The sequence below is a fragment of the Rhincodon typus genome, chromosome 10 (genome assembly GCF_021869965.1).
Source record: "Rhincodon typus isolate 14 chromosome 10, sRhiTyp1.1, whole genome shotgun sequence".
Classification (NCBI taxonomy): Eukaryota; Metazoa; Chordata; class Chondrichthyes; order Orectolobiformes; family Rhincodontidae; genus Rhincodon; species Rhincodon typus.
In genome coordinates, this window is record NC_063341.1 from 80,844,946 (window position 1) to 80,870,576 (window position 25,631).

The following is a 25,631-nucleotide window of genomic DNA, read 5'->3' on the forward strand; positions in this document are numbered from 1 at the left end:
GGGAAGGACAGGCAGTGAAACCTGACAGGCAGGGGAAGGACAGGCAGCAGAACCTGACAAGCAGGGGAAGGACACCTCACAGAGCAAGGTGGTGGCTACACCATTTTCTGGAAAGGAAAGGCCGAAGAAGAGCATCACATCCATGGAGTCGGCTTCTCAATCCCAAACGAACAGATGGACCAACTGAAAGACTGCTCCTGCAGCAAATGCCTCATGACACTCCTGCTCACCCTTGCTTGGAACCAGTGTGTCACGGTATGCAGTACATATGCACCAACAGTTGATGTAGCAGCTGAGGGCCAGGAGGAATTTTACTCCAGCCCTGACCAATCTCTCTCATGGGTGCCTGCAGCAGACAAACTAATCGTCCTTGGTGACTTCAACACCAGAATTGGCAAAAGTCTAGATCTTTGGGAAGCCAAACTCCAAAGGCAGACTTCTCCTGACCAAATGCTGCAAACAAAGCCTCCTCATCACCAACACATGGTTCCACTAAAGGGACAAATACAAGATAATGTAGCAGTACCCATGCTCCAAACACCGCCACTTCCTTGACTATGTCATCGTCAGAGCGAGGGATTGAAAAGACGTTAGAATCACCCACACCATGGGACAGGAGTTGATGACTGGTCGATGGAACTACACCTCATCCGAGCCAGTATCAACATAAATATAGCCCTGCTGCAGTGGAGACAATACGGCAGTGCTGCAAACACTTCTACATTGAGGCACTTAAAGACTTGGAAAAGATAGCTTCACACAACCAGCACCTCTCCACAAATTTAGTGACCCTCAGCAACACCAAGTCGCAGGATTCCAACAGTCCCTGGTCCACACTTAAGCCGCCAAAATCAATGCCTGAAAAAACTCGATCAGTCACTCTACCACGAAACACCAAAACAGGTTTGATGAGAATGATCAGGTAATCCAAGAACTGATAAACCAGAAATACACTGCATTTCTAAAACAGTAACTGCACTCAGAAGAGAAAAAGTAGGCCTACAGGCAACCGAAGGCTGAGGTCCAACAACAAACCCGTGACATAAAGAACAGGTGGTGGGTGGAGAAAGTATGGAGGCCCAACGAATGGCCAACAACCATGATACACAGGGTTTCTTCTGGGCTGTCAAGACCACCTACGGACCAACCAGACAAGGCCCCACCCCACTGCTGGCCAAGAACAACTGACTCTTACCAGAGATAAAGAAGCCATCAAAAACACTGGGAGGAACACTTCAGAGACCTCCTCAACCAGGGCTTTGTCATCGACCCAAGTGTCCCTGAATGAATCACAAATGCCACAAGCCCTGCACAAAGTAGAGAAGGCCATCTGCCAGCTTAAGAACAACAAGGTTGCTGGAGCAGACGGTATCCCCGCTGAGGCATTGAAGTATCAAGGCAAAGATCTCCTGCTGCACCTTACATGCCCTTCTCTGCATTATCTGGAAGGAGGAAAGCATCCTGGGAGAGCTCCAGGATGCCATAGTCATAAGCATTTTCAAAAAAGGGAACAAATCGAACTGTGGTAACTACAGCGGAATCTCCCTGCTGTCAACCATTGGAAAAGTCATCGCCAAGGTCTTCCTCAACTGTGTCCTCCTTGTGGCTGAGGCATTCCTTCAGGAATCACAGTGTGGCTTCCGGCCAAAGAGGGGCACAATGGGCATGATTTTTACTGTGTAACAGCTGCAGGAGAAATGCAGAGAAAATAACCTACCCCTGAATGTGGCCTCCTTTGACCTTATAAAGGCCTTTGACACCATCAACCCAGAAACATTATGGACCCTCCTTCTCCACTTTGGGCTGCATCATGAAGTCTGTCACTATCCTTCGCCTGCTCCACAATGACATGGAATTCATGGTAATGACAAATGGTTCCACCACTGACCCATTCCCCATTTGGACCAGTGTTAAGCAGGACTGTGTCATCGCCCCCAACACCGTTCTCGATCTACCTCGCTGCAGTGCTTCACCTCACCACTGAGAAGCTCCCCGCTGGAGTGGAGCTAACCCAGCAGGAAATTATTCAACCTCCACAGTCTTCAAACCAAGCCCACAGTCACTCCAACCAGTGTCATTGAACTGCAGTACAGAGATGATACTTGCATATGCGCAAAGTTAGAGATTGAACTCCAGACCATCATCAACACTTTTGTGGAGGTTTATGAGAGCACGGATCTCACCCTGAACACTTGTAAGATCCACCAACCTGTCCTGGGATCATGGCGTGACCTCCCAATCATCAAGATCCATGGGGAGGCCTTAGAGAACGTTGGCCACTTCCAATACCTCGGGAGTGTCTTATTGACCAAAGCAGTTGATGATGAAGAGATCCAGTACTGCCTCCAGTGTGCTAGCACAGCCTTCGGCTACCTGAGGAAAAGGGTGTTTCAGAACAACAATATCAGAGCCACCACCAAGATCATGGTTTACAGAGCTGTGGTGGTTCCTGCCCTCCTATATGGCTCTGAGACATGGACTGCCTACAGCAGACACCTTAAGACGCTGAAGCAGTACCACCAGTGTTGCCTGTGTAAGATCCTGTGAATCTGCTAGGCAAAAAAATACACTAACACCAGTGTTCTTGACCAGGCCCACATCCCCAGCATGAAGGCACTGGCCACCCTTGATTGGCTACGATGAGCTGGGCATGCCATCCGCATGACTGACATGAGACTGCCCAAACAGTCCCAGGTGAACCCCAGGTGAACAGAGGAAGCGCTTCAGTTATACCCTCAAGGCTTCACTGGTGAAGTATGGTATTCCCACCAACACCTGGGAATCACTGGCCCAAAACTGTCCAAAGTAGAAGAGGAGCATCTGGGAAGGCCTCGGGCACCTCGAGACATGTTGTTGGAAAATAATGGAAGCCAAGGAAAAACAGTGTAAGGAGCACGCTGCCATACCAATGCCCCACCCACTCCTTCCCACAACTACTTTCTGCCCTGAGGGTAGCAGAGGCTGCAGATGCTGCATCAGTCTGTTCAGCCATCTACAGACGAACCCTGAGAACGGAAGAGAGTCACCCTCATCAGCGACGGACCGCCAATGATGATGTTGACATTCAGTGAAGAGGTCACACTGCAGTTTAAAAGCTTGGAGACAGAAATGGAATGGGTCACCAGTGGGCAGTCCAAGAGAAACAGGCAGGAAATGCAGGAGTTCCCCGGAGCCCACTCACAAATTGGGATTTCTGTTTGGAAGCTAATGAAGTTCCTGGTTCCTCAGGGAGTGCAGTCAGACCCATTTGTGACATCACACATGGCTCGGCTGTCCAGGAAGGGAGGAAGAAGAAAGGAAGAGTGATAGTGATATGGGATTTGTTCGTTTGGGAAATAGATTGGCATTTCTGTGGCTGTCAATGTGACCCCAGAATTATACATTTGCTCCATGGTGCCATCTTCAAGGAGTCACAGAGAAGCTACAGGACATTCTTCTGGGGCAGGATGAACAGAAAGGGGTTATGGTCCACGTTGAGACCAAGGATTTAGGTAGGACAGGGGATGTGGTTTCATAATGTGAATTTTAGGGAGCTAGATAGAAAATTAGAAAGCAGGACTTCAAATGTAGTAACTTCCGATCACTCCCAGTGCCACATGCAACTTCATCCGTTTCAAATATATATTCATCTCTCTTTTGAAACCTCCTATGGAATCTGCCTCCTCCATTCTCCCAGGCAGCACATTTCAAATCCTGACAACTCTCTGAATAAAGACATTTGATTGGTAATTGATTGATATGAGCTGCTATTTTGAAAATCTAATATAGGTTATGATAAGAATAGAAGTTATAGAATCCCTACAGTGTGGAAACAGACCCTTAGGCCCAACAAGTCCACACCGAACCTTATAGAATCCCACCCAGACTCGTCCCCTTGTAACACATCTAATCTACACATCCCTGAACACTACAGGCAATTTAGCATGGCCAATCCACCTAACCTGCACATCTTTGGACTGTGGGAGGAAACCCACGCAGACACGGGGAAAATGTGCAAACTCCACACAGACAGTCGCACAAGGCTGGAATTGAACCCAGGTCCCTGGCACTGTGAGGCAGCAGTGTTAACCACTGAGCCACTGTGCCATCCTTTTTTTTTCTTTTGTCTATAATTGTAACAACAGTTCTTTACTTTTACAGCCCAGTCCTTTTGCAATAAATGCCAGGATTCCATGTGCTTTTCTTATTATATGCTGCATCTCCATACTCGCTTTCTGCAGTTCATCATAGAATAGAAGTTACTTTCAAGATTGAAGGTAAACAAGAGAAATATAAACTAAAAGACCAGCATGAAATTAAAAAAAAACAACTCAATAACTAAATAAATAAAATAGAGATGCAGGATCAGAAGATGTGATAGCACCTTAATACTTTTTAAGACGCACAACACTTCTTTCTTTTTAATAGCAACTTGGTTTAGAGATTCAACACTCCCTTCCCTGAGATCATCCTCCACAATTCTTTCTCTTTGGTGAATACCTACACAAAGTATTCATCTAGGACCTCACCTACCTCTTCTGGAGGCACACCACCTTCACTGGAACTGAGCTGCCATTCTTTGGTGCCATCTTTCATCCATTGATGTCATTGCTGCCACGAGTCCACTGAACCTGTTGGGTCCCAAACTGGGCTCAAACCTGACACTGGGCCCATCACATCAAAGCAGTCAGTACCTTGTTCTGGATTATGTTGCTGCTGCCACCTCGTGGCACTGCCATTTCAGCAAAAGAATCCACCACTGCCAAATCCCAAGAATGAACTGTTCCTGTGACTACTGACACCCCGGGAAGGGGATCACTTCCGCCGCTGCCTATCTAATCATCACCCCTTGATAGTCAATGGTGACACAATCACAGAAACCCCACTATCAACATCCTGGGGTTTACCATTGACCAGAACCTCAACTGAACTCAGCATATAATGCAGTTGCTACAAGAGCAGGTCAGTGACTCGGAATATTGTGGTGAGTAACTAATCCTCTGACTCCCAAAGCCTCTCCACAACTATAAGGCACAAGTCAGGAGTGTCATGGAATACTCCTCACTTGCCTGGATGGATGCAGTTGCAACAACACTCAAGAAGCTTGACACCATCTAGGTCAAAGCAGCCCACTTGATTGGCATCACATCCAAAAGCATCCACTCCCTCCCCCACCAACACTCAGTAGCAGGAGTGTCTAATATCTGCAAGATGCACTGCAGAAATTCACCAAACATCCTTAGTCAGCCCCTTCCAAACACATGACCACTTCCATTTGGAAGGAGAAAGGCAGCAGATACATGGGAACACCACCACCCGCAAGTTTTCCTCCAAACCAATCACCATCCTGACTTGGAAATATATCATTGCTCTTTCACTATCACTGGTCAAAATCCTGGAATTCCCTCCCTGAGGGCATTATACCTGCAGCACACAGACTGCAGCTGTTCAGAAGGCAGCTCACCACATTCTCAATGACAACTAGGGATAGGCATTAAATGCTGGTCAGCCAGCAATGCCAACATCCCACAAGTTAATAAAAAAAAAGTCAAGAAATAACAGAGGCAAGCAAGAAGAATAGAGCAATAATTTTGGGTGTCTTTAATTGAGTTAATCACGTTAGAAAGCTATGACAATGAATTCATGGAGTGCTTTATGGATAGTTTCCTAGAGCAATATGTCATGGAGCCAACCAGGGAGCAGGCTATCCTGGATCTGGTAATGGATAATGAGGCAGGTTTAATGAATGACCGCCAAGTAAAAGATCCCATGAGAAGTAGTGATCACAAAATGATAGAATTTAATGTTCTGTTTGAGTGAGAGCAACGTGGGTCAGAAGCAACTGTGTTTAACTTAAATAAGGGCAATCACAATTAGGATAGAATTAGCTAACTTGGACTGAGTGGATTGATTAGCAGGAACAACAGTAAACAAGCAGTGGCAGACATTTGAGGAGGTAATTCATAACTCTCAACAAAAATACATTCCTGTTAGGATCAAAGATTCGAAGAGGGAGGATAGACGCTTCTATAACTAACCAAGGAAGTTAGGAGAGTATTAAGTTGAAAGAAAAACCATATAAGGAGGGCAAAGTCAATGATATCCCCAAAAATTGTGATAAATTCGAAATCCAGCAAAGGCGGATTAAAATGATAATAAAGATTTAAACTTATAAGAGAATGGATTTAAAGTTGCAAGGTGGGTGGGGGTGGGTTGAGTAATGGGCCTAGTTTGAAAGTACTGGTGAGGGCTAATGAGAGACAATGGGAAACAAGGAAAACGAAGACATTAGCTGGCTAGCCACCCTATCTATGCCCCATTCATTTAATAAACCTCCATAAGGTCAGCCTTCAGCCTCTTACACTCCAGGGAAAAAAAAAACAGCCTATCCAACCTATCCTTATAACTCAAATCCTCCAGTCTCAGTAACTTCCTTGTAAATCTTTTTTGCACCCTTTCAGGTTTAATAACATCCTTTCTATAGCAGGGTGACCAGGATTGTATGCAGTACTTCAAATGAGATAGGGTGAAAAGCCAATGTCTTTTCCCCAGGGTAGAAGAGTCCAAAAATAGAAGGCATAGATTGAGGGCGAGAGGGGAATGATTTAAAAGGAACTTAAGGGGCAACTTTTTCATACAGAGGCGAGTGTGTATATGGAACGTGCTGCCAGAGGAAATGGATACAATTACAATGTTCAAAAGATATTTGGACAGGTACATGGATAGGAAAGATTTACAAAGATGTGGGACAAATGCAGGCAAATAGGACGAGTTCAGTTTCAGAAACCTGGTTGGGCTGAAGGGCCTGTTTCCACGCTGTATAACTCTATGACTCTATGTGACAGAAAGCTTGAGTGTTGACAGGGAACAAAGAAATGGTTGCCTCCTCATGGGCAGGAAAGAGATAATAACTGTTTGAAATCATATGATCAAAAAAAGTGCACAAAATAATCAGAGGTATAGATAGAGTAGACAGCCAGAGACTTTTTCCTAGGGTGGAGGTAGCTATTAAAAGAGGGCATAGTTTTAAAGTGAGTGGAGGTAGATATAGGGGAGACATCAGAGGTAGGATCTTTACTCAGAGAGTGGTCGGGGTGTGGAATGCATTGCTGGAGACGGTAGTGGAGTCGGCCTCATTAGGGGCATTTAAGTGGCTATTATATAGGTATATGGATGATAGTATAAGGTAGGGGTGCAGGTTAGATAGACCTTAGGATTTGGGTAAAAGTTCGGCACAACATCATGGGCCGAAGGGCCTGTACTATGCTGTACTGTTCTATGTTCTATGTTCTACATTTTTAAAAAATTCATTCAAGGGATGTAGGTCTTACTAGCCCATCCCTAATTGCCCAGAGGGCAGTTAAGAGTCAACCACATTGCTATGAGTCTGGAGTCACATGTAGGCCAGACCAGGTAAGGATGGTGGATTTCCTTGCCTAAAGGACATTTGTAGGAGGTATGAACAAAGAATAAAGAACAAAGAACAAAGAAAATTACAGCACAGGAACAGGCCCTTCGGCCCTCCAAGCCTGCGCCGATCCAGATCCTCTATCTAAACCTGTCGCCTATTTTCCAAGGATCTGTATCCCTCTGCTCCCTCCCCATTCATGTATCTGTCTAGATACATCTTAAATGACGCTTTCGTGCCCACCTCTACCACCTCCGCTGGCAACGCGTTCCAGGCACCCACCACCCTCTGCGTAAAGAACTTTCCACGCATATCTCCCTTAAACTTTTTCCCTCTCACCTTGAAATTGTGACCCCTAGTAATGGAGTCCCCCACTCTGGGAAAAAGCTTCTTGCTATCCACCCTGTCTATACCTCTCATGATTTTGTAGACCTCAATCAGGTCCCCCTCAACCTCCGTCTTTCTAATGTAAATAATCCTAATCTACTCAACCTCTCTTCATAGCTAGCGCCCTCCATATCAGGCAACATCCTGGTGAACCTCCTCTGCACCCTCTCCAAAGCATCCACATCCTTTTGGTAATGTGGTGACCAGAACTGTACGCAGTATTCCAAATGTGGTCGAACCAAAGTCCTATACAACTGTAACATGACCTGCCAACTTTTGTACTCAATACCCCGTCTGATGAATGAAAGCATGCCGTATGCCTTCTTGACCACTCTATCGACCTGCGTTGCCACCTTCAGGGTACAATGGACCTGAACACCCAGATCTCTCTGTGCATCAATTTTCCCCAGGGATTTTCCATTTACCACATAGTTCGCTCTTGAATTGGATCTTCCAAAAGGTATGGTTAGTAAGTTTTCAGATGACACCAAAATTGGAGGTGTAGTGGACAGCGAAGAAAGTTGCCTCAAAGTACAACAGGATCTTGATCAAATGGGCCAGTGGGCAGAGGAGTGGCAGATGGAATTTAGTTTAGATAAATGTGAGGTGCTGCATTTTGGAAAAGCACTCAGGGCAGAACTTATATACTTAACGGTAAGGTCCTGGGGAGCATTGTCGAACAAGGAGACCTTGGAGTGCAGGTTCATAGTTCTTTAAAAGTGGAATTGCAGTTAGATAGGATAGTGAAGAAGGTGTTTGGTATGCTTGCATTTATTGATCAGTGCATTGAGTATAGAAACCGAAAGAACTGTGGATACTGTAAATCAGGAACAAAAACAGGCATTGCTAGAAAAGCTCAGCAAGTCTGGCAGCATCTGTGAAGAAAAAATCAGAGTTAACATTTCACATCCAGTGACCCTTCCTCAGAACTGGGGAAGTGTCACTGGACCAGAAACGTTAACTCTGATTTTTTATTCACAGATGTTGCCAGATCTGCTGAGCTTTTCCAGCAACTTCTGTTTTTGTTGTTGTTGTCGTCATTGAGTACAGGAGTTGGGAGGTCATGTTGCGGCTGTACAGGATATTGGTTAGGCTGCTTTTGGAACACTGCCTGCAATTCTGGTCTCCCTGCAAATAGGAAGGATGTTGTGAAACTTGAAAGGGTTCAGAAAAGATTTACAAGGATTGTTGGAGGGTTTGAGCTAAAGGGAGAGGCTGAATACGCTAGGGCTATTTTCCCTGGACTGTTGGAGGCTGAGGAGTGACCTTATAGAGGTTTATAAAATCATGAGGGGCATGGATAGCCTAAATAGACAAGGTCTTTTTCACGGGGTAGGGGAGCCCAAAACTAGAGGGCATAGGTTTAAGGTGAGAGGGAAAAGATTTAAAAGGAACCTAAGGGGCAGGTTTTTCACACAGAGGGTGGTGCATGAAAAGAATGAGCTACTTGAGGAAGTGGTGAATGCTGGTACAATTACAACATTTAAAAGGCATCTAGATGGGTATATGACGAAGGAAGGGTTTAGAGGGATATGGGCCAACTGTTGGCAGATGGGACTAGATTTATCTAGGATATCTGTTTGGCATGGTCAAGTTGGACCGAAGAGTCTATTTCTGCGCTTTGCATCTCTATGACTCTAATAAACCAGATGGGTTTTTCCAACAATTGACAATGGATTCATGGTCATCATTAGATGGTTAATTCCTGATACTTATTGAATTCAAATTCCAGCATCTGCCCTGGTGTGATTTGACCCAGGTTCCTACATTACTTGCGTCTCTGGATTAACATTCCAGTGATAATACCACTAGGCCATTACCTCCACTCTAGTGAGTAAATACATGGAGTCTAGTGGCCAAAATTGGGGAATTGGAAGCAGAAATTGCTCTAGCAGGATATGACATGGTAGCATTGACAGAAACATGGCTCAAGCCAGAACAGGGCTGATACTTAACACCCCAGCTTAGAGGTATTTTAGAAGAAACAGGGTGGGTATAAAGGGAGGATGTGTCGTAGCCTTGGTCAAAGATAATATCATTGCTTTTGAACAAGATGCATTTCCTGAATTATAATCTATATGGTCGCAGGTGAGAAACAGGAAGGGAGTAGTGACCTTGTTGGGTAGTTATTATAGATCTCCAAATAGTGGGGAAGGAGTAGAAGAGATAATTTGTAGGCAAATTATGGAAATCTGCAGGACAAGTAGGGTTCTGACAATTGGTGATTTTAATTACCTGAGGGCAGACTGAGAAAAAGATAGATTGTGGGGCATGGAAGGAGAGAAATTCTTGCAATGTGTGCGGGAGAATTTTCTGGAACAGTACATTTCCAGGCCTGCTAGGGAGGGGGCTGAGCTGGGTCTGGTCCCAGGAAATGAAGCAAGCAGAATGCAGGAGCATTCAGGAAATAGTGATCATAATACAATAAGGTTCAATATTAAGTTGGAAAAGGATAAAAATCAGTCAAGGATTAAGATCCCAGACTGGAAAAGGGCAGATAACAGGAGTCTAAAAAGTTGAACTGGAGCAGGTTGATTCAAAACATATTTTGGTGAATAAAACAATGGATGAAAATGGAAGACTTAGAGATGAATAGAGTGCAAGCTAGGTACATACCCATGAGAATTAAGTACGGGATACCCAAAACTCAAGTACCCTGGATGACTAAGGCTCTTGATAAGAAAATAAGGCAGGGAAAGGAGGCATGGGATGCATACCAGAATCATAGTAGCAAAGGAATCAGGAAGAGTATCTCAAATGCAGGAGAAAGGCTAAGGCTGGAATAAGGAAAGCTAAGAGGAAGCACGAGGAAAGGATGGCAGGTTTTGCTAAAACAAATAGTTGAACATTCTTCAAACATATTAACAATCAAAGATTACCAAAAGGTAGAGAGATGCCTATTATGGAACACACAGGGTAAACTGCTCCCTAAAGCAAAGCGTACAGCAGAGGTATGAAATGAATATTTGGCTTCTGTCTTTACCAAATTAGAAGATGATGACAATGGCCCAGTTAAAAATGTGAGTGTTGAACAATTGAACAGTATCATAAGAAGAGATACTAAAAAGACTAGCAACACTCCAGGTAGAGAAGTTGCCAAGCCTGGATGGGATGCATCCTAGATTGCTGAGAGAGTTATGGGAGAAACCATGGAGCTATTGACAGAAATTTTCCAGGCCTCTCTGAATACAGGATTAATCCAAGGGGACAGGAGGATTGTAAATGTGACACCGTTGTTAAAGAAATGTGCAAGGGAAAACACAGTAAACTATAGTCCTGTCATCTTGACATCAATAATGAGAAAAATGATAGAGGCTATAATGCGGGATAAGATAAATATAAGACAACATGGCTTTGTCAAAGGCAGGACAAGTCTGCCAAATCTGATTGAGTTCTTTGAGGAGGTGAACAAGGGTATTGTTGATGTTGTACATTTGTATTTTCAGAAAGTGTTTGATATGGTGCCACATGGCAGGTGGGTTAGCAAATTAGAAACGTTTGGGATTGATTGGTCCTTGGCAGCATGGATTAGACGTTGGCTAAAAGATAAGAAACAGAGTGTAGGTATAGATGGGCATTTCTCAGATTGGAGATGAGTTGAAAGTGGTTTTTCCCAGGGATTGGTGTTGGAACTCTAGCTTTTTCTGATTTATATAACTAATTTGAAGATGCGTGTTAAGGGCAACGTCCCCAAATTTACTAAATGATACTAAGCTAGGGAGAATAGTTAATTGTGAGGATGATGCTGAGCGACTTCAGAGGAATATTGACAAGTTGGCCAAATTGACAGACACCTGGCAGATGAATTTCAATGCACAGAAATGTGAGGTAATGCAATTTGGTGGAAGAAACCCACAGAGACAATACAGGTTCAATGAAACAACTTTGAGGGGAGTACAGGAGCAGAGGGACCTCAGGGTTCACATGTGGTAATTCTCTGAAGATGGCCAGACAAGTTGAAACAATTACTAAGAAGGTTTATAGGATCCTTGGGTTTATAAATAGAGGCCAAGAGCATAAAAGCAAGCAAGTGATGCTAAACCTCTACAAATCATTGGTCTGACAACATTTGAAGTATTGTGTTGAGTTCTGGGCAACTTACTTAAGGAAGGATGTTAGATCCTTGGAGAGGGTGCAACAGGCATTTACTAGAATGATAACAGGAATGAGGGATTTTAGATGCAAGGAATGCTTAGAGAAATTGGGCTTAATCTCCTTAGTACAGGGAAGATTAAGAGGTAACCTTACTGAAGTGATCCAAATTATGAATAATTTTGACATGATAAAGAAGGATATTCTGTTTCCCCTCATTCGTATGTCAGTAACTAAGGGTCACAATTTCAAGATTGTCAGCAAGAGAGCTATGAGTGAGATGAGGAGAAACTTCTTTACTCAGAGAATTGCTAGGATTTGGAATGCACTGCCTGGAACAGTGGTGGAAGCTGATTCCACAGGAGATTTCAAAAGAGGGCTGGATATTTATTTGAAAGTGATGAATGTAAGGGGCTATGGATTTGGGGTGGAGAACGAGATCATTTGGGTAGCTTTTTTGGAGCCAGAACAGACACAATGAGCTGAATGGCCCCCTTCTGCTCTGTAAAATTCTATAATTCTATGACAGGTAAAATAAACTACAAGGGCAAATTAGCAAATAATATAAAGTCTGACAATAAAAGCTTTTTTAAATGTATAAAAAGGAAGAGACAATCAAAATGAACACAGGCCCCTTAGAAAATGCAACTGAGAGACAGTTTTGGGGAACAAGAAATTAGCAGAGGAATGAAATGGATATTTCAGGGGCAGATACTTCAAACATTCCATTCATTCTAAGGAAAATGATGGAGGAAAAAAGCATTATCACCATCATTAAAGATATAGAATTAGACAAACTAATGGGATTAAAGGCATCTAAGTCCCCTGGTCCTGACTGCTTGTATCTTATGATCCTAAAAGAGGTAGGTACAATGATAGTGGATTCATTGGATGTTAATTTTCAAAAAAATCATTGGGTCCTGGAGAAGATCCAGAGAATAGGTAAACTGTTGATGCGACACCCCAGTTCAAAAAAGGAGGGGGCCAAAAAGTGGGCAACTATAGGCCGATGAGCCAAACATCTGCTGTTGAAAAAGTATTGGAATTAATTATTAAGGAAGTAATAGCAGAACCTTTGGAAAGTCATTATCTAATCAAGCAGAGTCAGCATGGCATCATGAAAGGAAAATCATATCTGACTAATTTGTTAGTTTTTTGAGGAAGCCTCAATCAGAGTATTTAGAGAGGAACCAGTAGATGTGTTATATTTGGGCTTCCAGAAGATGTTCGACAAGGTACCTCACAAAAGTTTGACTCATAAGAGCCCATGGTGTTGGAGGTAGTATATTTGCTTGGATAGACAATCGGCTCATGGAAAGGAAACACTGAATGGGGATAAGGGGTTCTTTTTCAGATTGGTGACCTATGACCAGTGGGGTTCTACAGGGACCAAAAACTGCTTATAATACGTATTAATGACTTGGAGGAAGAAAGTGAATGTACTGTAGCTAAATTTGTAGATGACACAAAAAATAGGTGGAAGGGCAGGTTGCAAGGTGAATACAAACAGTTTCCAGAGAGATACTGATAGTTTAAGTAAATGGGCAAAGTGTTGGCAAATGGAATACAATATGGGAAAATGCAAAGTTCTTCATTTTGGAAGGGAGAACAAAAGAACCCAGAACATTATTTAAATGAAGAAAAGCTGCAACACAGAGAAACTTGGGGGTACTCACACAAGAAACACAGAAAGCTCGCACACAGATGCAGCAGGTAATCAGGAAGGCTACTGGAAAGTTGGTCCTTATTTCAAGGGGTTTGGAGTATAAGACTACAACTGTATAAAGTGCTGGTGAGACTGGAGTACTGTGAGCAGTTTTGGAACCCTTATTTAAGGACATTTATTATTTCATTGGAGGCAGTTCAGAGAAGGTTCACTAAGCTGATCCCTGGTATGGACGGATTGTCTTATGAACAAAGGCTGAACAGTTTCGGGTGCTAAGGGGCTTGATAAGGTAAATCCTGAGAGATGTCTCCCCTCTTGGGAGAGTCAGGACCAGAAAGCATAGTTTCAAAGTTAAAGGGCATCAATTTAAGATTGAGATGAGGAGGAATTTCTTCTCTGATGATTGAGAGTCTTTGGGACTCTTTAAACAGAAAGATGTGCGGGCAGAGTCCTAGTGTATTTTTAAGACTGAGATAGATAGATTCTTGAACAGTTGGGGATTCAAGATTTACAAGGAAAGTACACATGAAGACTGTTAGATCAGCCATGCTCCCACTGAATGGTGAGCAAGCTCGAGAGGCCAAGTGGCCTACTCCTGTTCCTATTTCTTAAGGTCTTATAGTATATATGTGAATAGGATATTAAAATTGGTAGGACAGGTCGAGAGAGTGCTAAAAATCTTTCTTTCTCTCTCTCTCTCTATCTGGGGAAAACTCTGTACATTTAATTTTGGAGTAGAAGTATTGACCTAGCCTGTATGTTGCTCCAATAGGTGTGGTACATGGATGGATACACAAGTAGTAAAATAGTTCGCGAATACAGATCAATGACAGCCTTTATGAGTGGAGAGGATTACAGGCTCTACCGCCTGCCCTATCCCTGGGCAGGAACCAATCACCTGGTCTATAATGGATCTCTCTACTTTAACAAGTACCAGAGCAACACCCTGGTAAAGTATAACTTTGAGACAGGCTCAGTATTGGCCCAGCGCAGCCTGGAGTATGCTGGCTTCAATAACATCTATCCATATACCTGGGGTGGTTTCTCTGACATTGACCTCATGGCTGATGAGGGTGGAATCTGGGCTGTCTATGCCACCAATCAGAATGCAGGAAATATTGTCATCAGCCAGCTTGATGAGCAGACCCTGGAGGTGCGGAAAAGCTGGGACACAGTCTATCCTAAGAGGAGTGCTGGTGAGGCCTTCATGATCTGTGGCACGTTGTATGTCACCAATTCCCACCTGACTGGGGCCAAGGTCTACTTTGCGTACTCCACTAAGACTTCAAGTTATGAGTATACAGACATCCCATTCCACAACCAGTACTTCCACATTTCCATGCTGGATTACAATGCCAGAGACCGAATGCTGTATGCCTGGAACAATGGCCATCAAGTTTTATTCAATGTCACCTTGTTCCATGTCATTCAAACCCAGGAGGCTCCAGAATCTCCTGGACAGCAATAGCTTTGGACAGTCTGCTCATTCAGTGACAAACTTCCCTGAAGTGACAAGATTTTCTAAACTTCCTTTTCTCAACACATGAGCATCTAGTCAAAGTAATACAGGTCAATGGCTCGAGGATTGAGATCGAGTCTCTATGTAAACATGGTGTAATCAACTTCTGTCTCAACATGAGATAATGTCTGTCCATTTGCCTTATTCATCAAAACCAGAGGCTTCAGGAAACTGACTTGCATGAATTTGTATTCATCCGTTTTATCATTTTTTAAGAAAATGTTTTCTTTATATAAACTGACTTTTGTATAACTTTATAACCACAGTAACTACAGTCATGTGAGGATTGGATATCTGATTTAAATTGCTGTTATGACTAGTCTTTATTCTCCTTGCTTTTTGCTGGTACAGCAGTTTAGGACTGTACTGAATGCAACCTGTAAATTTATGGTCCAATTCTATCATTGTCTTTGTGAGTAGGGTGCGTTGTGCACGGTATTCGATGAATGTAATTCCAGCTGCTATTATTGTTGAATTGCAATGTTTTATTGCATCATTCACTCAGAGCTAAATCATTTCTTTTATAAAATGTATCATCAACATGCATCTTTCTTAAAAGGCAAGATTAAAAAGTTGTAAAATATTCAGTTATTGTGTTTGGATTTTGATTGCAAAATCTTGGCTGTTGCCTGTTTTGAAGGGTTAGAATAATGGAATAAGAGTGTGTTGATACATGATCACCAAGTGAGGAGCTAAGAAAGAGAGTTGTGACTGATACATCAAGAAATAGACAGGGCTTTTCTTAAAACTTCCATAAGTAGATAGTTCTGCATACCACTCTTTGAACGTGCGGCCATGTGTATCAATACAGTTGTGTATCAATACAGTTGTGTATGAATACAATGGGATTGGGAATCAGAAGAAAAAGTTTTTTTTTAAATAAGTGAGTAGTTGAGGTGTGGCGGTTGCCTGGAAGTGGTGGGAGTAAGTTCAGTTGAGAAATTGGAAGAAATAACAAGATAAGGAAATACACAATGAATGGCAGGACAGTAGGAAGTTCAGAGGTACAGAGGGATCTTGTGGGTGTTTGTACACAGATCCCTGAAGTTGGCAAGGCAGGTTAATAAGGTAGTTAAGAAGGTGTCCAGGACAATTGCCTTTATCAGTCATGGCACAGATTATAACAGCAAGGAGGTGATGTTGGAGATGTGCAGGATTTTGGCTAGGCCACAGCTGGAGTACTGTGTGCAGTTCTGGTCGTTGCACCTACTGGAAAGACATGATTGCACTGGAGGGGGTGCAGAGGAGATTTACCAGAATAATGCCTGGGATGGAGCATTTCAACGATGAAGAGAGGCGAGATAAGCTCAGGTTGTTTTCTTTGAAGCAGAGAAAGTTGAGGGGTGAACTGATTGCATTGTATAAGATTGAGAGGCATAGATAGGGTGAATAGAAAGCAGCTGTATCGTTCAGCTGTAGGGTCAATAGCAAGGGGTCAACATTTTAAAGTGAAAGCCAGGAGGTTTAAAGGGGATCTGAGGAAAATTCTCTTCACCCAGACCATGGTGGCTGAGGGTCTGGAATGCACTGCCTGGCAGGGTAGTTGTGGCAGGTAGCCTCAGAACCTTCAAAATGTACTTGAATGAGCACTTGAAATGTCATGATGTTTAAGGCTATGGGACTAGTGTATATTGGGTTGTACAGACTTGGTGGACTGTAGGACCTCTTCTGTAACGTATGATTCTATTCAATGAGTAGGCCATTTGGTCCTTTGAGCCTGTTCTGCCATTCAACGTGATTATGGCTGATCTCCTATATCACTGCCATATTTCCACTCTCTTCCCCATGTCTCTCCACAATATTAACCTACAGAAATCAGTTTCTTAACTATATTCAGTGACTTCGCCTCCACAGTATTCTGCGGTCGAGAATTCTACAGGGACACTGCCCTCTGTGTAGAAATATCTCCTCATTTCAGTCCAAATTGGTGTACTGCACATCCTGACCCTTTGTTCTGGATCCCCTCCCTCCAGCCAGGGGAAACATCCCTGCACCCAGTCTATCCAGCTCCGTCAACATTTTTTATATTTCAATAAGATTTCCTTTAATTCTCTAAACTCCAGTGACTAAAGGCCCGACCAAAGTCCATTAAATATATAAGCAGAATTACGCTACTTGGCCCATCAAGTCTGCTTCAGCATTTAATCATGTCTACTATGTCTCTCAACTCCATTCTCCTGCCTTCTTCCTAAAACCCTTGATCCTCATACTGATCGAGAACCTATCCATCACTGTCTTAAAAACACTCGATGATTTGGCCTTCACAGCCCTTTGTGGCAATGAGTTCCCTAGATTCACCACCCTCTGGCTGAAGAAATTTATCCTCATCTCAGTTCTAAAGGTCGTCCCTTCACTCTGAGGCCATGCTCTCAGGTCCTGATCTCTCCTATTAGAGGAAACATCTTGCCACATCCATTCTATCCAGGTCTCTCAGTATTCTGTAAGTTTCAATGAGACTCCCCCCTCATCCTTCTAAACTTCACTGAGTACTGATCCAGAGTCCTCAACCACTCCTCACACCTGATCACTTCTCATATGACAAATATACCACCATCCCAGGAGTCAGTCTGGTGAACCTCAATGCACCCTGAATAGGAAGTATACTTTCTTAGGTAAGAAGACCAAGACTGCACACAATGCTCCAGGTGTCATATCATGAAGGCCTTGTAAGGTACAGTCAGACTTCCTTCCTCTTGTACCCAAAGCTTCTTTCAACAAAGGCCAACATATCATTTGCCTTCCTAAATGCTTGCTCTTCTTGCACACTTACTTTCAGTGACTAGTGTACACTCAGGTCTGTTTGTACACCAACGTTTCTCAAACTATCACCATTTGAATAATAATCTGCCAAAGTGGATACTTCACATTTATCTACATTACGCTGCAGGGGAGGCAACAGCCTTATTGCTAGACCAATAATCCAGTGAACCTGATAACATTCTGGGATTCCAGGTTCGAATCCCACCATAGCAGATGGTGGAATCTGAATTCAATAACAATCTGGAATTAATCATAGAATCTCTACAGTGTGGAAACAGGCCCTTTGGCCCAACAAGTCCACACTGAACCTCAGTGCATCCCACCCAGATCCATTCCCCTGTTACCCACCTAATCTACACATTTCTGAACACTATGGGGCAATTTAGGATGGCCAATCCACCCTAACCTGCACATCTTTGGACTGTGGGAGGAAACCGGAGCAGCCAGAGGAAACCCACAGAGACACAGGGAGAACGTGCAAACTCCACACAGACAGTCGCCCGAGGGTGGAATTGAACCCGGGTCCCTGGCACTGTGAGGCAGCAGTGCTAACCACTGTGCCGCTCCTAAAGAGTCTAATGAAACTGTGGGTGATTGTCAGGAAACTCCATCTAGTTCACTAATGACCTTTAGTGAAAGAAATCTGGTTTTCATGTGACTCCAGACCCACAGCAACATGGTTGATTCTTACCTGCCCTCTGGGCAATTAGGGATGAGTAATAAATGCTAGCCAAGCCAATCATCCTGTGATTAAATAAAAGCAAAATTTCCTAAGTATTTTACCATTCACTCAACTTGTCTAAATCACCCTGAAGTCCCTTTATGCCTTCTCACAATTCCCTTCTCACCTGGGATTGTGTCCTCAGCAAACAAGCATTTCATTCATTCATCTTAAATATATTGTGAACAACTGGGGCCAAGTGATATCCTGCAAGTCACCACCTTTTGCTCTGAAAATGATGCATTTATTCCTACTATCTGCTTTTGGGTGCTGACCAATTCTCAATCCATGACAGTATTTCACCACCAATACTGTGTGCTTTTTTATTGCACACTAATCATTCATATGCCTCACTCGGTTAGTGCACTGGAAAGTGACCTCTGCTCTTCCTGGAGTCGTCACAAAGTTCAAGATTTTATAAAATGCGCAAAGTTCCCTAATTCACCGGACTTTCAGACGCAGATTGACAGAAAACACGGATCAGGTTTCTGCTCTGAACAAGAATTATTATTTATTACAAGTAATTAGACTCTAGTTACATGTAAATGGTTAAAAACTATCGGCATATACCCTGTATATTAAAACTCTAATCCCCTCATAAACTCTACCTTACACAGACACAGACAAACAATAAAATAAGGGAAAGATTGGAAAGACAGTTCAGTTGACTTTGTTCCCAGCTGAGACGATCCTTATGACTTTTCTCCTGATCAGCACAAAATATCTGACTTAGTTGTAAGTCACAGCTTACAACAACTGTTGTAGAAAATATAAACTGTTATTATTGGGCTCTATTTCCTGTTGTTCCTGATATTACTGGCCTTGAGTGCCCTGTTATTACTGGGCTCTGTTGCAATGTTATTATCGGACTATATTCCCTGTTATTACTATGCTCTATGGTCATGTTATTTTCCTTTATTACTGGGTTCTATTTCCCTGTTCTTTGCTATTGCTAGACACTATTCGGGTATTAGCCAGGTCTATTCACCTGTTATTACTGTGCTATATTCCCCTTTTATTATTGAGCTCTATTCCCCTGTTACTTTTTGTTATTACTTTTTTATATTTAAATGTTTTTACTGGGCCTTATTCATTGTTATCAATAAGAACAAAAAAACAATTCAGCACAGGAACAGGCCCTTCAGCCCTCCAAGCCTGCACCGACACATTTTGCCTTCCATACTATAACTGTCTTCACCTAAAGGATCCGTATCCCTCTATTCCCTTCCTTTTCATGTATTCGTCCAGGTGCTTCTTGAACGCTGCTATTGTGTCTGTTTCCACCACCTCATCAGGCAACATATTCCAGGCACTTACCACCCTTTGTGTGAAAATCTTGGCTCGTACATCTCTTTTAAACATCTCCCCCTACACCTTGAACTTGTGTCCCCTAGTAATTGACCCCTCCACCCTGGGAAAAGAAAACCTCAGCCATTCACAACCTTTTAAAGTTCTATCAGGTCACCTATCAACCTCCTGCATTCCCGTGAAAACAAACCCAGTCTTCATAGCTAAAATCCCCCCCATACCGGGCAACATCCTGGTAAACCTTTTCTGCACCCTCTCCAAAACATCCTTATCCTTCTGGAAGTGTGGTGACCAGAACGGTACACAATATTCCAAGTGTGGCCTAACTAAAGTTCTGTAAAGCTGCAGCATAACTTGTCTATCCTTATACTCAATGCCCTTCCAGTGAAGGCAAGCATGTCATAGGCCTTTTTTACTACCTTATCTACCTGTGTTGCCACCTTCAGTGATCTGCGGACCTGCACACCCAGATCCCTCTGCATCTCAATACTCTTAAGAGGTCTGCCATTCACTGTATAATTTACACTGTACTTCACCTTCCAAAATGCATCACCTCACATTTGTCCAGATTAAACTCCATCTGCCATTCTTCTGCCCATGCCTCCAACCGATCTACATCCTGCTGTATCCTCTGACAATCCAAATCAATCAATCAATCACTATCCGCAATTCCACCAATCTTTGTATTGTCCAGCTATAGAAACATAGAAAATAGGAGTAGACCATCTGGTTCTTTGAGTCTACTCCAATATTCAATACGATTATGTCTAATGTCCTGCTTCCACACTGCAGGAATTCTATGATTCCAGTGGAGGATGTTTAAAGAAACATTTAACACAATACAAACCAGTTTGTCCACCTCACAGAAAAAAATAGCTAAAGAGATAAGGGACCAATATAAAAAGAAAGGACATACAAAAATATGAAAAACAGTGTAGATGCTTCTGAATGGGAAAGATACAAAGACCCCCAAAGGGCCACACGTAGCTTATAAAAGCTAGTAAAGGGAAGTATGAAAGCAAACTTACGAGGGACATCAAAGTCAAGAAGAAGGAATGTTATAGTTACATAAGGGAAAGTGGTCATCAGGAGCAATGTTGGCCTACTAAAGATTGAAAGTTGGGATAGGCAAGAAATGCTGGCCAGCCAGCAACGCCCACATCCCACAAAATGAATAGAAAAAAAATATTGTCAATGACTATGGGCATCGGAGGTTAGGGGGTGGAGACCTTATAGAGGTTTATAAAATCATGAAGGGTGTGGATAGGGTGAATAGCCAAGGTCTTTTTCCAAGGGTGACAGAGTCCAAAACTAGATGGCATACGTTTAAGGTGAGAGGGGAAAGATTTAAAAAGGACCTGTGGAGTAACTTTTTTCACACGGAGGGCGGTGTGTATGGAATGAGCTACCAAACAAAGTGGTGGAGGTGGGTACAATTACAACATTTCAAAAGAATCTGGATGAGTATATGAAGAGGAAAAAATTAGAGCGATATGGGCCAAATGCTGGCAAATGGGTCGAGGTCAGATCAGGATGTCTGGTTGGCACAGGCAAGTTGGACCGAAGTGTCTGGTTCCGTGCTGTATAACTCTATGACTCTAGTTAGCATATCATCTGTGGTGGGAAAGTTGTTAAGTTTATAATCAAGGATGTGATAACCGAACACCTTGAAAATTTTCAGTTAATCAGGGAGAGCAAGCATGGATTCATGACAGGTAGGTCATGCCTGACAAACCTCACTGAATATTTTGAAAAGGTGACTGTGGTAGTAACTCTAGAATCCCTACAGTGTGGAAACAGGCCCTTTGGCCCAACAAGTCCACACCGACCCTTGCAGCATCCCACCCAGACCCATCCCCCTATAACCCACACACCCCTGATCGCTACAGGCAATTTAGCATGGCCAATCCACCTAGCCTGCACATCTTTGGACTGTGGGAGGAAACCGGAGCACCCGGAGGAAACCCACACAGACACGGGGAGAACGTGCAAACTCCACACAGACAGTCGCCCGAGGCTGGAATCGAACCTGGGTCCCTGGCGCTGTGAGGCTACAGTGCTAACCACTGAGCCACCGTAGACATGAGAATATCTATGAATGTTAATTGTATGGGCTTCCAGAAAGCATTGGATTTTTTTTTTTCCTCTATTCATTTACGGGATGAGGGCGTCGCTGGCTCGGCAGCATTTACCGTCCATCCCTAATTGCCCAGAGGGCAGTTGTGAGTCAACCACATTGCTGTGGGTCTGGAGTCACGGGCAGGCCAGACCAGATAAGGATGGCAGTTTCCTTCCCTAAAGGGGATCAGTGAACCAGATGAGATTTTGCGACAATCGATTCATGGTCATCATGAGATTCTTAATTCCAGATATTTATTGAATTCAAATTCCACCATCTGCCATCTGCGTTTCACTACTTTCAGTGACCTGTGTACCTGTGTACCCAGATCCATCTGCCGATCAGTACTCTTAAGGGTTCTGCCATTTACTGTATATTTTCCATCTAGATTAGACCTTGCAAAATGCATTATCTCACATTTTTCCGGATTAAATACCATCTGCCGTCTCTCTGCCCAGGTCACCAACTGTTCGATATTCAGCTGTATCCTTTGACGGTCCTCATCGTTATCCGCAATTCCACCAATCTTTGTGTCATCGGTAAACTTACTAATCAGACCAGTTACATTCTCCTCCAAATCATTTATATATATTACAAACAGCAAAAGTCCCAACACTGATCCCTGAGGAACGCCTCTAGTCACAGCCCTCCATTCAGAAACACACCCTTCCACTGCTACCCTCTGTCTATGACCAAGCCAGTTTTTTATCCATCTTGCAAACTCACCTCTGACCCCATGCGACTTTACCTTCTGTACCAGCCTGCCATGAGGGACCTTGTCAAAGGCCTTACTGAAGCCCATGTAAACAACTCCACTGCCCTACCCTCATCGATCATCTTCGTCGCTTCCTCAAAAAACTCAATCAAGTTAGTGAGACACGATCTCCTCTTCACAAAACCATGTTGCCTCACACTAATACGCCCATTTATCTACAAGTGAGAGTAAATCCTGTCTCAAAGAATCTTTTCCAATAATTCCCCTACCACTGACGTAAGGCTCACCAGCCTGTAATTAGCTAGATTATCCTTGCCACCCTTCTTAAACAAAGGAACAACATTGGCTATTCTACAATCCTCTGCGACCTCCCCTGCAGCCAGTGAGGATACAAAGATTTCTCTGAAGGCCCCAGAAATTTCCTCCCTTGCCTCTCTCAGTATTCTGGGATATATCCCATCAGGCCCTGGGAACTTGCCGACCTTAATGTTTTTCAAGACCCCGAATACATCGTCCCTTTTGATCCCAACATGACCCAAACTATCTACACACCCTTTCCCAGCCTCATCATCCACCAAGTCCTTCTCTGTGGTGAATACTGGCACAAAGTACTCATTTAATACCTCACCCATTTCCTCTGGCTGCACACACAAATCCCCTTCCCTGTCCTTGAGTGGGCCAACTCTCTACCTGGCTACCCTCTTGTTCTTTATATATGTATAAAAAGCCTTGGGATTTTCCTTAATCCTGTTAGCCAATGACTTTTCATAATCCCTTTTAGCCCTCCTGATTCCTTGGTTAAGTTTCTTTTGACTTTCCTTGCATTCTACCCTAGCTTTGTGTGTTCCCAGCCTCCCAGCCTCGATAAATGATTCCATTTTCTTTTTTATTAGGCTCACAATATCTCTCGTTATCCAAGGTTCCCTAAATTTGCATTACTTATCCTTCATCCTTAAAGGAACGTGCCGGTCCTGACTTCCCAGCAACTTATACTTGAAGGCCTCCCACATACCATATATTGATTTGCCCTCAAACATCTGCCTCCAATCTAAATTCTTCAATTCCTGCCTAATATTGTTGTAACTAGCCTTCCCCTAATTTAGCACCTTCACCTGACAACTACACCTACCTTTATCCATCAGTACCTTAAAGCTTACTGAATTGTGATCACTCTTGCCTAGTTGCTTCCCTACTGAGACATCGACCACATGGCCAGGCTCATTCCCCAGTACTAGGTCCAGTACGGCCCCTTTCCAAGTTGGACTATCTACATACTGTTTCAAGAAGCCCTCCTGGATGCTCCTTGCAAACTCTGACCCATCCGCACCTCAAGCACTAAGTGAGTCCCAGTCAATATATGGGAAGTTAAAATCACCCACGATAACAACCCTGTTTTTTTTACATCTTGCCAAAACCTGCCTACATATCTGCTCTTCTATCTCTTGCTGGCTGTTGGGAGGCCTACAGTAAACCCCAAACATTATGATTGCTCCCTTCCTGTTCCTAAGCTCTACCCATATTGCCTCGCTGTATGAGCCATTCAAGGTGTCCTCCCACAGTACAGCCGTGATATTCTCCTTAAGAAGTAGTGCAAACCCCCTGCCCCTTTCAAATCCCCCTCTATCCCGGCTGAAACATCTGCATCCTGGAACGTTAAGCTGCCAACCCTGTCACTCCCGTAACCACGTCTCTGTAATAGCAATAACATCATAGTTCCAAGTACTAATCCAAGCTCTAAGTTCATCTGCCTTACCTATTCCACTTCTTGCATTGAAACAGATGCACTTCAATCCACCAGACCCTCTTTGATCAGTAACCACACCCTGCCTTCTCTTCCTCTGAGTCTTACTGGCCCTATTTTCTAGTTCCTTTTCAGTCAATTCACCTTTGCTTTGGTTCCCAACCCTCTGCCAAGCCAGTTTAAATCATTTTTAGGCCAGAAAAGATTTGATCAGGGTGTTTTCTAGATGTTGTGAAGTTAAACGTAGTGGATGCCCAAAGAAATCTGGGGTTAAGGTGTACAGATCTTTAAAATATCACGAAAATAATAAGAAAGCTAAGGAATACTGGCCTTCATATCTGGAGGACTGGAATATAAGAATGCAGAACTTATGCTGCAATTATACAAAACCCTGGTTGAACTCCACTTGAGTACTGTGAGCAGATCTGGATGCTACTCCTCAGGAAGGATATATAGGCCCTGGACAGAATTTAACCTTAACCCTAACTAGGGAGAAAATAGGGCCCCTTAAAGACCAGCAAGGCCACCTATGTGTGGAACTGCAGGAGTGAGGGAAATACTAAATGAGTACTTTGTATCAGTATTTACTGTGGAGAAGGATATGGAAGATAGACAATGTGGGGACACAAATAGTGACATTTTGAAAAATGTCTATATTACACAGGAGGACTTCTTAAAACACATAAAGGTGGATAAATGCCTGGCATCTGATCAGGTTCCACCTTTATTACTGCCTCCATTCCTTTGTTATTACAGGGCCCTATTCCCCTGTTATTACTGTGATCTCTTCCCCTGGTATTACTGCGCTCCGCTTCCTCAGTATTACTGGGCCCTATTCCTTTGTTATCCCATGTTATTACAGGACCCCGTTCCCCTGTCAAAACTGGCTCCATTTGCCTGTTATTACTGGGTTCCATTCTGTTGTTATGTCTGGGCCCTGTTCCCCTCTTGTTACTGGCCTCTGTTTTCTGTTAATACTGGGCTCCATTCCCCTGTTATGACTGGGCCCTAGTGCACCGTTTTTACTGGCTCTGTTCCCCTGTTATTACTGGACTCTCTTCCCCTGGTGTCACTGGGCTCTGACTCCTGTTATTACTTGGCCCTAGTCCTATCTTATTACTGGCCCCGTTTCCCACTGTTATTACTGGTTTCCTTTCCCCTGTTATTACTGGGCCCTGTTCCCTTCTAATGATTGTGCCCTGTTCCCCTTATATTA

The 25,631-nt window shown here is 43.4% G+C and overlaps 2 protein-coding genes across 3 annotated transcripts in view; both read left to right on the top strand.

The window, feature by feature from the left end:
* olfm3a (olfactomedin 3a) overlaps positions 1–15,579 on the top strand; it is a 51,993-nt gene extending 36,414 nt beyond the window's left edge. For both annotated transcript variants that reach the window (XM_048602132.1, XM_048602133.1), the window contains one exon: positions 14,305–15,579. In XM_048602132.1, the coding sequence (XP_048458089.1) occupies positions 14,305–15,000 (696 nt within the window). In that variant the 3' untranslated portion in view covers positions 15,001–15,579. The remainder of the gene's footprint in view (positions 1–14,304) is intronic.
* Positions 15,580–21,040: 5,461 nt separating this feature from the next.
* LOC109912701 (calcium-binding mitochondrial carrier protein SCaMC-1) overlaps positions 21,041–25,631 on the top strand; it is a 47,407-nt gene continuing 42,816 nt past the window's right edge. The window contains 1 exon segment of the mRNA XM_020512138.2: positions 21,041–21,053. Coding sequence (XP_020367727.2) covers positions 21,041–21,053 — 13 coding nt within the window.